Source organism: Hakea prostrata, chromosome 9, assembly GCF_041222555.1.
Source record: "Hakea prostrata isolate BN-2017 chromosome 9, UWA_Hpros_2, whole genome shotgun sequence".
Taxonomy (NCBI): domain Eukaryota; kingdom Viridiplantae; phylum Streptophyta; class Magnoliopsida; order Proteales; family Proteaceae; genus Hakea; species Hakea prostrata.
The window spans coordinates 16,561,063-16,576,320 of NC_142608.1; the positions used below are offsets into that span (position 1 = coordinate 16,561,063).

At 37.5% G+C, this 15,258-nt stretch overlaps 2 protein-coding genes across 2 annotated transcripts; both read right to left on the reverse strand.

The window, feature by feature from the left end:
• Positions 1 to 3,441: 3,441 nt before the first annotated feature.
• MBAC1 (Mitochondrial substrate carrier family protein) lies at positions 3,442 to 10,495 on the reverse strand. The gene is made up of 9 exons (XM_089169062.1): positions 10,308 to 10,495; positions 10,051 to 10,230; positions 8,420 to 8,509; positions 5,050 to 5,151; positions 4,793 to 4,897; positions 4,624 to 4,722; positions 4,357 to 4,557; positions 4,179 to 4,271; positions 3,442 to 4,064 (listed from the first exon to the last, which is right to left on the reverse strand). The coding sequence occupies exons 2-9, from the start codon at positions 10,141 to 10,143 to the stop codon at positions 3,930 to 3,932; spliced, it is 918 nt and encodes a 305-aa protein (XP_089025188.1). The 5' UTR covers positions 10,144 to 10,230; positions 10,308 to 10,495; the 3' UTR covers positions 3,442 to 3,929.
• A 4,013-nt stretch (positions 10,496 to 14,508) lies between these two features.
• LOC149004855 (uncharacterized) lies at positions 14,509 to 15,045 on the reverse strand. Its single transcript, XM_089135733.1, has one exon. The coding sequence runs from the start codon at positions 15,043 to 15,045 to the stop codon at positions 14,509 to 14,511; it is 537 nt and encodes a 178-aa protein (XP_088991859.1).
• Between the last annotated feature and the right edge of the window lie 213 nt (positions 15,046 to 15,258).

Here is a 15,258-nt window from a genome sequence, read left to right on the forward strand (position 1 = left end):
TTCCTGCTTGCTGATCTCTGCTTTCTCTGTTGTGTACCTGATAAGCAACTCCATTTGCCTTTCAGCCCAGCGCACACCCAACAAAGAAGCCTTGCTTCAGCCTCACTACAAGAGAGCCCAACTCCAGCCTCAATAGTCTCCCAATCTGCCTCAAAAGAAAAGCACACATGCAAGGGAGATGATGCCAGCTAAGCGTGTAGGGAAACCACCAACATGAATGGAAGACTATGAAACTAACTAGTCGTAACTGATTTCTTCCTTAGAACTTACAAAAGGAAGTTCATTGTAATCAATTGATATGAATTTTGTTCAAAAAAAAAAAAAAGATATGAATGATATCAAGATACTTTCTCTTCTCTCTCTTTCTTCGAGTTTGCAACTACTCGAAAATTGTCTTGTTCTTAAGCTTGAATCTCTAATTGCAAATTTAAGCTGAACATTTGACCACAATACTAGGAAATGAACTTGAATGTTGTGCATTTAATGTGCAGAACCTACTGCCTAGGATAGAGATCGAGATCTCAACTTAAATTTTGATCTTGACCGTCCTTTTCACAAGTGGGTGAAAAGCGAAATAGACGGTCGAGATTTTGATCTTGACCATAGGTAGCACAAAGTTTTATATAATGAAGAGGTTCATACATAACTGGTACTTTGTTGTATCTTCTCTGATTCTCGAAATCGTTATCATAGCGAAAATCGACAAGTCATGGATAGTGCAGAGCATCGTCGATTTTTTAATTCTTGGGATATTAACATGGCTTACTTCCATCCGCAGGAAGGTCATTTAGTTTGGTCCAGGCCTCGAGAGGGATGGATAGCCATTAATTGTGATGGATCTGTGCACTCTAACTATGGTGGCTATGGTGCAATTAGCTGTGATGAGAAAGTTTTATTTGCAGTTGCAGCCAGTTGCCAAGACAATAATGTGCTATGAATGGAACTACAAGCCATGGCAAAGAGACTACAAACTGCAATAAACTAGGGTTTTCATTCGGTGGAAGTAAGGAGTGATTCCGCCCAGGCAGTTACTTAAGTTACTAATCCTGATGCGGCGCTCTAGTGTGTGCATGATCTTCTGGAATACATAGGGGACATTTGCGAAGCCTTTGTTAATTATGTTTTTGTTCATAACTTACGTGAGGTTAATGTTGCAGTAGACTTCTTGGCTAACCATGTCCAAGATTACACTAAGATTTCTTTGCTTGTTAGACATCTGCCACACCATCTGAGTGACATCGTTCATGATGATAGGAGTGGTCATGTTATTATCGTTTGTAATCTACTATTAAGTATATAATATTATATAATATACGCATTTTATTCCAAAAAAAAAAATTGCGCATTTAAAGTGCAACACTGAAGTTTGTATCAACACTAAAATACTATCATCAAAGATTCGATCTCCAAAAATTCCTCTTCAATCATTAAATATTGCCTCGATCGCACAAGCAATGCTCGGGGGAATTAGGTTTTCAATTTTTTTTCCCTTGTGTTGGACTATTTAGTCAATGGAGAGAAGATCCGGATCATTTTGTCGAATTGCAATTCCTCGACAAAGGGCTTCCATTTTTAATTTCGCCAAGGGAGCTTGCTAAGATGGGCGGGAGTTCTTGGACTTCACCTGGGCCATAATCGTTGAGTGCAGCACCAGTGTTCTTCAAAGCAATGGTGTAGGCAAAATGAGCAGTGGCAAAAGCGTTACGAGCGGTGACGACATCTTTCATGAACTGCTTGTGATCTTTGCGGTGAGATACAACTTCTTCATTCTCGATCTTGGATTGGGTACAACTCATCTTGCTGGTTTTGAAGATTTGAGCTTCCTCTGCAGCTGAAGGAGTGATTCTACAGGCTAGGCTTATGTAGGGGGGGTTACTTTTTACGTAGCATTTTCTGTACACAGAAGTACCTCACAACATTCAGTTCTACTACTGCTTCAATCTTCTTTATCGGTTTAGGGCTTTGGTGCTAAGGGTTCTTCTATAATATGTTAAGTAGCAGAAATTAGAAGTTTCTTCCTGCAAATTTCAGAAATGGAGACGAAGGTTCGAACGAAAAAAAGAGATACACGGCGAAGTTTTAGCAGTTTTTGCCTGTATTTTTATCTCGTTCGGCCATTCTGACCAAAACATTTTCAAATTTCAGCCGAATTTCGATAATATGTTTTACCCAAAGGGAAGTAGAATTCCAGGCGAATTGGCGAATTTTGCCGAAAATTTCGGCGAAAATTGACAAAAATCTCGCCATGTTTCGAAGTGATATAATTAATGGCAAAGTGGCAGGAAGCACGTGGAGTGTACTAAGTAAGTTGATTTTTTAATTTAAATAATAAAAAATATAAAACCAAACAGGCAAGCACGTGAAGACGTGAAGTGTAAGTTATCTTTTCAATTTAAGTAATAGAAAAAGTAAAAAAGAAAATCCAAACGAAATATCTCCACCGCCATTCTTCTTCTCTCTGGTCGCGTCACCGGTCTCTAAGCTCTCCCTCTTTGCTCTGATCGCATATCCGGTTTTTCATTTGGCTTCAGGGAAGTTGATGTTATCGTCGAATTCATTTGATCGGCCATTTGAGCTTAATCGATTTCGTATCATACTTTTCTTCAAGCTTCTAGTACAGATTCAAAGCATTTTTTTTGGATTTTTTTTCTTACATTCTGCCGCCGTGAGATTTCATTGTGGTTTTCTGTAGTTTTGCCTTCTGCGGGTGTATGTCTCTTCTTCACCGCCGGAAACTTGACTGATTTGCATTAGTTTGTTAATTTTGAGTTATGTTGTTACCCTTTCAACTTTCAAATTCGCAAAGTTTTACGAATTTTCGCCAATTCGCCGGCAAATCGACCCTTTTTCGGGCGATTTTCCGGCGACTTTTGAAAATATCGATTTCGAAGGGTTTTTTATTTCGCTAGTCTTCGAACCAGGCGAATTTCGCCGAAATATAGTTCACTGGTTTTACCATGCCGGTTCCCTTCCAAAATTTCTTCTTGAGTGAAGAAAACCTAAGGCTGCGTTTGTTTGCAAAGGTGGGGTGGGAAAAAAGGGGTGGGAAAAAAAAACATATGGATCCCACATGTAGTGGGGTGAGGGAGAAGAAAAGGAAAGGAAAGGGTTTTGTGGAAAAGATATGGGGTGGGTCCCACTTTTTACTTTTTCCAACTTTCCCACAAAATTCCATCAAATATGTGGGGTTTTAAAATAGCATGGGGTGGAAAAGTTGAACTGCCACATCAGCAGACAAGGTTCCTTGATTCAAGGAACCTTGTCTCCCACTTTTCCACCCCAAGCAACCAAACACTCTACCATTTTAGGGTTTAAAAGAAAAGTAAGAAATTTACACATTTTTCAAGAATTTTCCCACCCCCCTTTTTTCCCACACCACCTTTATTCCAAGAAACAAACGCAGCCTAAGGGTTCTGTTTTAATTAAATCTGAAGGACAACAGGATCCGGATCGAGCACACAGGATCCACAAGGATGGATGGATGATGACAATGTCGCAGTCAATTCGGTGGTTTTTAAAAAATAAATATGAATTACTTTTATAACTGAGGAAGCGATTAGCTATATCAGGTATTGAGTACCATGTTATGACTAACATCAGCTATGATGCATAAAGAATCAAAAACCGTCAGAAAGCAACTACTATTTATAAAGACCAACATGAATTTATTTTGTGGACTTGGAAGTTGGAATTCAGTCATACATAGAGCAGACCACCATGGTGTGGGAGAACAGAAAAAAAAATTCTAATGAATTCCCAACTGCCAAAATCTAGCCTCAACTAAAAATTACTGCGTACACTGAACAAATTCTCCTCCGATTTTCAGAAGAATATTGCAAGGAAAGGAAGGACTCACAAACAGCCATATGGAAATGCTGAAATAGAAGGATAACGAACACAAGTCATTCACATTAAGCCAGTTCCCGTTTTCAGTCGCGCTTAATCCCTAACATCTTTGCAGAAAACTCCCACGCAACAATTGCAGCAGCATTTGCAGGAAATGCTCTTGCTAATGTAGGACTAAGACCAGCGTAGCACCCTTTGAAGCCTGCAACTCTGTGTATCTGTAAAAAGAGACATGTATAAAAAATGAAACCCAATTTATGCAAAAACTCAAACCAATTGTATAGTAGACAATATGGAGAGACAGAAAGCTACAGATGACAAGAGGTTAATACCGAGCTCAATATCTGAAATGGGTTCCTACTAGCATCTGGAGAAGTCTGAATAATAGTTTTTGCCACATCTAATGGCAGAACAGTCGACCAGAACTGCCAAAAAATAAAATAAAAAAACAGCTTTTCAGATACATTCCTGTTTCTCTGATACATATTTAAAAGGTTATCAAATACTTACAGCCACACCACCAAGCCCGCCACTGATTATTCCAACCAGTACATCACTAAATGCGTTTTGCAGATCATCATGAGCAGATGAGATGGAACTCAGTTGTGACCGCAAGTAGTAACGACTATACTCATAGGTGCAGAAGAAGGCTGAGTTCCCAATAGACTCTCTCAACAAAGTTGTCAGACCTCCACGGAATATACCCTTAACCTGTGATGGACTTGTTTAATTAAAGTAATTTAATTATGTGTTCCGAAAGAAAAGAGTTTCTCTCACCCCTTCAGTCTTCATGGTTTTAACAGCACAATCAAGAGGACTGCTGTATCTATCATATTTGGAAACTAAAGAATCGGTCCCTTGAACTTGAATCCTACACTGAAACAGTTCAATGTCACATGAAAAGTAAAAGGAAAATTACAAGCACAGTTTCTTTGAATTCACCTACTTTCACCAGCTCTGATGGACATAAAACAAAACTGATTATAGCTCCAGCATAAGCTGCTGCCGGAACAATGACCTGGATTTGTGGTCTACTACTACACGCTTCTCCCTATGTAAGAAGCATAGCAAAAATGTAATATTAGTTAATTAAACTTTTCCGTAGACAAAAGAAACATATCTTCAGAAGTAAGTCACCAGCCAACAGTGCCAAATAAAACCAGAGAACAGCAAGCTCAGCTCATTTTCTTAATGCATAAAAACCTGAAGTGATTGCTTTGTTTGCGAATAAATGCCAAAATAAAGTGTGCTTTCAACTGCCATCCCAACAAATGAAGATGTTGCACCCCGGTAAAGACCTTTCACCTATAACATTGACAATCAATTCATCTCACTATGATAAAATGGACTAAAATAATTTTAGAATAAAATAAAGTCAAATCCCCACACAATGCAAATGTGAAGCATTTTTTTGTCAGACTAAACATTAAATGCAACCTGAATAATTGAGTTCTGCATTAGTTAAAAGGGTGGGTGCCCAGTGTATTAGGCTCCCACCACTTGGGGGTCTGGGGAGGGTCATAATTTGTGCAGCCTTATCCCTGGTTTCATGGAGAGGCTGTTTCAAGAGCTCTAACTCGTAACCACTTGTTCACAATGGAGCATTAGTCAAAGCATGAAAATGCTGTTCGAGAAAGATGAAAAGGTGACTCAATTTGTGCACTGGTTGTAATACAGCATAGATATACTGAATGGAAAATCCTAAAACCATCTGTCAGAACCAATTGTATATGTTTTCTACATGAGATCTCTGCGATGAATTAGTAACTGGCAGATTCAAAAACTGGCATAGAGAAAAATGTGTTGATTTTCAACTTTGTTTTTTATTAAGTTTTTAATAAAAATGAAAAAGCATTCACATTACTAATACAATCAGCCCTACAATCCACATGGAACATAGTGGTTAATTACCACAATGCCACATCAAAGCCACGTGTCACAAAATTACAACTTTTCTGTCAGTAAGTAGTTGGTTTTCATCCATAAGCATAATAGTCAACCAACCAAGGAAGGACAAGAAACTAATTCCTTCATAGAGTCTCAGTGCATAGGCAACAAATGAAAGCTTTTTAGCTAAGGATAATCATCCATAAATAGGAGATTTTACATGTAGAATATGACACAACACAGGGACTGCCCAATAAACATTTGAACCAAACCAAAGCAGTTCTCAGTTAGCATGAGGCAAGGGCACATCTGCTTAACCAAGATAAAGTCTCATCACCATATTAGAACTTAAAACATATCTTTAAGGTAAAATGTATGTACACTAGTTGTTTGAACTTATAATAGATGACTTAACCAAAAAGCTGATGATATTGTTCTGGTGGATGAGACAAAAGCAAGGATTAAGACTGAGTAGGAATTATCGAGACCAACCTTGGAATCAAAAGTTTCTAGGACGGGTAGCACAAAGACTGAGTTTATGGTGTGTAACTTAAGTTACATTTGAACGGATAAAACGATGAGGGGAAAACTTTGCAAACTAATTATTTTTATTATTCAACTCAATCATAAATAAAAGTGATAGAGAGGATGATAGTTAATTTAAAATAGGATAGATGAGGTGGGACAGGTGTGTCCACAATATTGTATGATTGGTGTATTCCTTTAGAAAAGAATCAAAAAAAGGGAAACAAGAAATGGGGAAGAACAAGGGGTAAGAAGCATCATATAAATAACATGAGTGTAACAGGGATGAGCATGTTGACAATAGTGAAATGCAAAACTAGGAGAGTTGACTAATAAATTACCACATTAGAGCTGACTTGTTAAATAATCATGTTAGAGCTGATTTGGTGGTAGCTCCGATACATGGTAAGTGATGAGAAATTTGTGTGAGGTGGCATAATCATGTCCAATGGAGAGCTTTGGATGATCAAGTACGAAGAGATGTGATTCAGATTTAAGGATCTAAATGATACAGACAGACCTCAAATAGAAGTGGGGATGAAAGACATGCATAAGAGGGTAAGGATCCATGTAGCAACCAAATTAAGTTGGGACAAGACAGTTGTTTTATGTGTATATCAATAGTTAATCATATAATAAGGGCATCGATTTAATTGATCTTATTCTCAGTAAAGGGCGAAGCCGGTGCTGAAGGCTTCCGCATAAGCAGAGTCCATGAGGGAGGGCAATTTCCTACACCGCCTTACCCCAATAATTTGTGTTGAGAGACTGTTTTGATACCTTGATCTCAGGCTACAACTGCTGTTTCCTTATTCTAATTATATATCTTAAAGTAGTGTCTTATACATCCTAATTGTATAGCCCTTCTTTTCTAATCTTCTTTGTAGTTTTCCCTTTTTTGACTTAGTTACAACGCATACTTCTTGGATATGGTACATGAATGGTAATTATCAGTAATCAATAGAAAAGAACAACCAGTATAAGACCAGCAATGAAATCGCTTCTCCTTTTTGAATGACACTGTTTAGAAAGAACAAGGTAAAATTGAGAAAACAAATTACCTGTCAATATACACTACATTCTATGGCCAAATGGTAAACCAACTGCTCTGAACTACAGAAAGTTCAACATAATCCAACATCAATGATTAGGTTTAAATAACATAGAATAAGATAATCATCCCAAAATAAATAAATAAATAGAGAGTACAAGATATGAGCCATCAAGGATCAGCATCGCTTAAAGTCCAATAGGTATTAGAGAATATTCAACTACCAATAATATGGAACCGTATAGGTTTGGAATCTCCCCAAATATTCTGACAGAAAATAAAATTCTAGTTGAACAATTCTCCTAACTACATAGAACATAAATGATCACTTCTTTCCCACTGGTAACTACCCAAAATTTCCAACAGCAATGAAAATCCCACTAGAACAATCCCCTAATCAATGCTTCTTACTCGTCAAAAATGTCTTTGTTATGAAGTGGATTTATGATTCGTATTTATACCCATTGAATATGGGCACTATAGTGAAGCAGTGTGGTTTAGACGTCCTGTGAGAAAGTCTGTTGAAATGAGAGATATCACATCCATACACAACTCAACTTAGAAATAACTAAGTTAATGTCAACCATAATTTACATTTTTCTTAGTCATTATAATCACTAGTCCCTAAAGCTCAAGCTGTTAAGTAACACCAAAACAATGAACATACGTCAACGCCCATCACCCCCTTCCCCCGCCCCACAACCCCTAAGGCATACATGGCTCTACCAACAACACCTGGTCATGGCACATACTGTTTACACTTACCAGTGATTGAACACCGACCTCCTAGCTCTAATACCCTGTTACAACCGCTTATCCCAAAAGCTCATAGCATTAAGTAAAAGGCCACAACAATGTATATCAACAGACAATAATTCTTTTGCTAAATGCTTTATCCTTGTTATGTATTTCTTCAAAGTGGTTACATCAATGCATTTGTAAGTTGTAACACAATCCTCCAATGTTCGTAAAGGAAAACCATCAAGGTCCATCAAAACAGTTGGTTGGATCCCATATTGGAGGCTATTAGACCCATTATGATCATACACTCAATAAAAGAAAAAGCAAGTAGATGTTGCATCTCAAAAGGGAAAGGATCAAGAAGCATACTCCTTCATTCTTCAGAATCCTACTGGTACAATGCAATGCATTCTTATACTTAATTCCATGTGCTTCAGTATTGTGTTTTTGTAGTTTCACCTGTTACATGTAGAACAACACAGTTTAGGTGATGATGTAATGCACATCTGACTGAGGGAAATGGTGACTAACACATATTAAAGAACATTAGTGACACACTGACACATCACAAACAAATCAACAATGTGTTCAATAATGAAGTTTTTAAAAAGAATGAAATACCATAAAAGTAAAAGAAAAGATGTAACATCTCAAATTTTATAGTTCTGAAATGTAATTATTCTGGTAATAATTGTATTGGATGACTTGTTTTCCTTTCCCAAAAAGGCATCATCATGTCATCATCTGGCATTACCCCAAAAAAAAAATGTCATTATTCTGGTAATAATTGTATTGGATGACCTTTTTTTTCTTTCCCAGAAAGGTGTCATAAAGTCATAAATCACAAGTCAGATATAAAAATGCCCATTTTATTTGGAGTACTTGAGATGAGGAATATTCTTCCCTCATTGCATGGAACCCAGTGCATTCTAGCTTTGCAGTAGGAGGGTTGGATTACAGATGGTCCCAGCTTTGGGCAATTTGCAGAAATTAGCCTCCCTTAGACCTGAAATGCCACAACCTCATGCTACAATCTAAGCTGTTAAACCATCACACGAAGTGCAACCTTAGATCACTACGATTTCTAGAAAACCAAAACAGGTTGTGTTCCTAACCATAATTAATGAGTGTGCCTATGTTTTGGAATTATTTCACTGCATGAATAATCTTCTGCAACCATTTTACACATCCATTTAGTACAAGTTTTTTGGGATGATTCCCTGGTTGCATATCATCATGATAGTCAACAGACTAGGGAGGTGCATTATATTTAGTAAATTCAGATTCCATTTATAAACTGTATGTCATCTGTTGTTCCAACCCAAGTGACGGATGAACATGAAAACTTTACTGGCTGTCATAAGACAAACCACTACCAAAATATAATGATCCCATGAGATTGCTATAAACCTAAGATCCTTCATTTGTATCCAATCATCCCAACAAAATGGAATTGGTAGAGATTCAGGTTTAAAGGTTAAATACATTGAGCTTTTAGGTCACTTTCTCTACAAAATTATTTCTTTGTTATCCACCTACAACTCTTCAAGCTAATAACTTCAAATACCATGTCAAATAGAGTAGTTACGTTTTAATTTCCGTTAAACCCTCAATGTTGACCATTTAACCAACAATTAACGGATGGAGGAACCAGTCGAGTTGGAGTTCGAGCAAGTTTCTACAATCATAACGCCCTTATTCATGTGTGCTAGGTTTTACAGTTCAGGTCTTCTCTCTTGTATTCTCAAAGTTCGCAGTTGCCAAAGGAAAGGGCAATCAACATACATAGAATCATTTTATAATTTTCCAACATATTCAAATTGTTCAAGTTCTTAAGAATGTTCTACTGGATACCAAGAAGTAAAAGCTAGAGTATACAAAAGGTAGCTAAATTAGCGGATTTATCACTAAATTCCAGTCGAGGAATTGTTGAATTTGCAGTCACAAAATGCAGAATTATAACCGAGGAAAGAATTAAAGAGTAACAAGACAAAACAAACTTTAACGGTGTCGAAGGGATGACCGACGACAACAGTAGCAATCCCGGCGGCGAATCCGGATAGATAATCCTTGTAAGCGGAAGCCTCAGACATCCCTTTTCGTATTTGCTACCCTCCTAAAATCTTGATCCCTTTTCATCTTATTCTTCGCAAACCATCGTCAAGATAGATACATCAAATCTGCAAGCAACCATCAGATAAGGAATTCAGAAAAAGGCGCATTCGACAGGGAATCGACCATTTTTTAACCCCTTTACCTTCTTCAATTCTGTCTTCTCAAGTTCTAACTATAATATTTTCGATTCTTGGAAGTGTCATTCCTTCCTCTGTTCCGCCGGTCCCCGGTTCTGTCGAAGCATCTTCAGCAGCAACTGGCAGTAATGCGATGGTGAACTACTCATAGGCCACTGCTACACCGGCAGCGAGCCGCACTGACGGTCCAAAACTCCAGCTGACGTCTGATGAGTGTGCTCCAGTCCAATTATGCATGATGATTTGGAACCTTTGTAGAATCATTGATAGAATATTCCGATCTGAAGGTTCAGAATCAGTTAAAAAAAAACATGTAGCAAACATTTCTTTATTAGTGTCAATGCAAGGTTGGTCGAGTGGTAAGATCCATACATCTTAGCGGAGAAGCATGGGTTCGACCCTCGTGAACGACAAAACTCTCTCTGAGGATGTAATCGAGGTGCATGCAAACTGGCACGCAAACTTGCTAACATTTTGGATTACCCCTGGGGTGTCAACGGTTCAAGTTGGTCCGATTTCGAGCTGAAAAACACTCAGCCCAAACACGGCCCATTAAGAAAATAACGGTTTCGAGTCGATGCGGTGCGGGTTCAAGTTGATTAACGGTTTAGAATTGGGTTTACTAACGGTTTGGTTCGAGTTTACTAGCGGTATGTTTTGAGTGCCTTGTTGATGTATGGAATTTATCAAGAGCATGTGAACACATATAAGCATTAAGTTCTCTCAAAGTCTCTTGTGTTGAGTGTTCAAAACCAAAAACTTTTTTTCTACAAAGAAATAAAAACTATATAACTAATATACAAAAAAAAGCTGGCATCTTGATGAATTTTAATGGGTTGTCTGCTTATTCTCCTCCCCCTTCCTGACACTTGTAAAAATGGATCAAAATAAAGCATTAAAAGATTTTCAAATGATAATACATTTGCTAAATATTTATTAAACCCATCTTTCAAATGGTGAAGGCTTTGATAGGCTTGTTGTTTGCATATTCCAAAGCAAAACAATTAAAGAAAACAAATTGATACTTGGGGTTTTCCAGTCTTTTACATTTAAATTTATTTTATTATATTTATTTAAAATTTAACAGGCTGGTTCGGGTTTGGGCTAGGTTTGCCAAACGGTTCGGGTTAGCAGGCCACACACGGGCTGGCCCGGACCAGCCCGAACCAGTGCGGGTTGAGGTTGTTCATGTTAGCCAAAATTGATAATATAATAAGGGGAATCAAAGAATTAAGAGAAGATCCGGAAAGACAGAACTTGAACCGAAAAAGAAGAGTAAAGAAAAACCGTCGAGGCGCGTCAGACGCTTTCCTTAAAACAGATTCGTCCCCTCCACAGTGTGCTTGAGGATTCAATAGACGTCTGTCTCTTAGGATACAACAACGAACAACGATGTACTTAGCACAAAGTATATCGCAACGACGAACTTGACATGTGCCTTCCTTCTATCACCACACGATTCAAACACGAAACCAAACACGAAACCAAACTCGAAGCCAAACTCGAAACAGAACTCACAAACGTTTTAAGAAGACTCTTAAATCACACTTAACATTCTTCTTTGAAAACACATCACAACTACCATCTTCACCAATGGGGGATCCCTATTTATAGAGGAATTCTATGTCTCTTTAACTAGCTTGAAAGATGAAAAGCCATAGTCATTATTCCCCAAACTAAATGAATTAAGTTATGGAAATGAAAAGCTTTATTAATAACCAAGCTAGAAACGAGAAGTTTCTTGAAATCAAGAGTCCCCAAAACCCTCCATAATTATCTTAGGGAAATGAGAAGTTTGTTGTTAGGAAATAGAAGGTCCCATAACCTTCATTCATGAATTCTCCTTGGGAGATGAAACACCTAATAGTCCATAGGTATTCCCATAACCCTTCATTCATGACTCTCCTTGTGCAATAAATCACCAAATAGTCCATTGGTATTCCATCCACTTATTTCCACAAATTCATTTATTTCCACAAACTTTCCACATGAATGATTTTCATTCACATTCACTCATGCTCAAAGAGCATATCCCAACAATCCCCCACATGAATGAAAATGACGACGAAAAACAAAATAAACAACGACCGACAAGGTGATAGAATTCTACGGTGAAAGCCTGCATAGGATAGGTAGGTTTTGCCTTTGAACATTCCATTGTGAAAGTATATTTACTTTACTAGCTGATCAGTAGACGCGATGTCCTTGAACTGTTCTGCCATTTATGTAAATGATGATATACTCCACACAGACATTCCCCTGACACAATGACAGTTCTCATGGTTATGTCCATTTTGGCCGTGGACATCGTCCTGATTCTGCGAGAGTTTCTAAAGAATTGAGCCCTCACAATTCTCCTTTGAAGCGGCCCCTCTTCTCTCTCACATAGGTGATTTCTTACTTAAGAGTAACCTGCATTACTCCACTCGGATCCAACGTTTGTCCAATGCATAAGAATCATTAAAAGCATAAGCTTAACCTATTCCATACGGATATCACCGTTTTCATCTTAGGAATGGGTAGAGGATGAACCCCCACAGTGATCTCACTCGGTCATTACAATTTAGTTGTCCTATTGAACCTAGATCTTGGGATCTCCAATCAACTAGGTTAGGTTTCCACTGTAATCAACCCATTCATTCATGGGCTTGAGTCGCATTCTTCTTGATGTTTGTTTAACTTGATCTCAATTCAACCTTTGGTCAGTGGATTTGCAATCCTTTTCTTTTGACCTTACACAGTCATATGTCATGACTTCATTCGAGATCAATTAGCCAACAGTATTATGTCAACGATATATGAGTCTTGACTCATTGTTATACATCACATTCTGCATTCTCTCAATAGAAGCTTAGCTATACATATAGCAGGCATAAAAGATGCTAGAAACCAAAACAAATTTCATTTGCCCGTGTAACTTCGAGATATATAAATCTCTAGTTTGAAGCTGATCAGCTATACAGTCCATTTCTACATGAGATGCTCGCCATTTAGCTTGCTTTCTAACTTGCCTTCTAGCAAGCCTTGTAACTTTCTTTCTAGCTTGCCTTGTAGCAAGCCTTGTAGCTTGCTTTCTAGCTTGCCTTGACAATTACCAAAAGTTCCAAACTAATTAAGGAACTCAAAATATAGAACTACCATAACAAAACAAGACTGGTTTTGCAAAAATCCGAGATGAAAATAGGTATGTTTTTACCATAGATAAAACAATTTTGCAAAACCACATTGCCGATAAAACTTATAAATAGAGGCAGTCTGTAGGTATGCGCATACACTTTCATAATTGTCAAGTTACTACTAATGGAGCATCAACATATTCTGTCCATGGATGGACTCCACAGATTTTAAGTGCACTAACCATTAAGAGACTATGCCTCACATCTCTTATAATATAAACAACTTTAACTTGCACCTCTCAAACCCATCATGATCAATAATGTATTTTAAGCAATTAATACATATGGATGGGTGCGGTCAAGTTGAGAATATCATAGTGGGTTAAACCGGATGATCATCCATAAAATAAGTCCATAACAATTCAATGGACCAAATACTAACCACTAGAATGCCTTAAAAATAACCTCATATATACCCAACTCGGGATTATCTTCTTAGAAGTTCCATTGCCGTTTGGCCTCTTTGCCATACATTTATCCAAGGCTACAAACTCAAATTCTATCATGAATTTGGTTACCACCTTCTAATTTGAAGGATTTTTACGAGATCCATTACTTTCAGTCATAAACTGATAAAGAAGTCATCTATCACATGACTGCCGTGATCTCAAATCTTTTCATTTTTCCATGAAAATTCACATAACCCCTCACAATTCGGGTTTAATATATATAAAGTTTTATAACCTTATATATTTGGTATGTGCTTCATATGTAAGTCATAAGCACCATGCGCACAACACTAATGAATTGGATTGCATGAATTATGCTACATCCTTCATCTCTTACGACCCTTTTCATGGCAAACTATGGATTTCCATAATCCACATAGTCTAAATACACTTGATGAATTTGCGACATGCAACCTCATATGATTACAACAAAATGTAATCAACAAGAAAAATTTTCCAACACAACCCAAGGTTGTCATATATGCATAATGCAACATACAAGTAAATACACTTGCACATATATCAATAGAGAATAAAATCATCTCTTTATTTTTTGTGCTTCCAATATTTCTTGAAGTCTTCTACAAAGACTGCAGCTTCTTAATTATTGCAACTACTTGGAAAGACTCACTCATGGTCATTCCCTCAGCATGAATTTCATGAATGATCGTTTGGAGTTCTTGAACTTGACTCATCACAGTCTTTGAGTCTATCATCTTGAAATTCAAGAACTGACCCACAAGAAACTTTTTAGCACCAGCATCCTCAAATCTATACTTATGGTCTAAGGACTCCCAAAGTTCTTTGGCAGAACCCTTAGGACTATACACACTATACAATGCATCAGTCAAGCCGTTCAGAACATAGTTCTGGCATAGGAAATCAAATTGTTTCCATGATTCAATCGTTTGAACATTTGAACCATCCTTCCCATCAATAGGAGGATCCTCTTTTAGGAATCTCGCAAGATTCAAAGTTGTTAAATAAAACAACATCTTTTGTTGCCAAGTTTTGAAGTTTAGTCCTCTAAACTTTTCAGGCTTCTCATGGTGATTTACTGGAATCGAGACCGATTGAGTCATGGCCGCAGGAGCCTTCACACTTGTGTTATCTCCCATATTTCAACTTGAACAAAATCTGAACCGCTAATGCATTTGACTCAACCTCTCCAACAGTAGGAAGATTAGCTTTTAAGAATCATACTAGATATAGTTTTGTTAAACAAAACAACATCTTTTCTATCCAAGTTTAAGGTTCAACCCTTCAAACTTTTCCATCTATTTTCACTTACATGAAAGAGTACATAAATTAGATTCCAATAGATAGCAATT

What these genes read in the sequence shown, in the direction of transcription:
- MBAC1 (XM_089169062.1), bottom strand. Translation starts at nt 10,143, where the DNA reads ATGTCTGAGGCTTCCGCTTACAAGGATTATCTATCCGGATTCGCCGCC. An exon ending in GTCCATCAGAGCTGGTGAAA is followed by an intron (nt 4,723 to 4,792) that starts GTAGGTGAATTC and finishes GAACTGTTTCAG; the next exon opens with TGTAGGATTCAAGTTCAAGG. An exon ending in AAACCATGAAGACTGAAGGG is followed by an intron (nt 4,558 to 4,623) that starts GTGAGAGAAACT and finishes AGTCCATCACAG; the next exon opens with GTTAAGGGTATATTCCGTGG.
- LOC149004855 (XM_089135733.1), bottom strand. Translation starts at nt 15,045, where the DNA reads ATGGGAGATAACACAAGTGTGAAGGCTCCTGCGGCCATGACTCAATCG.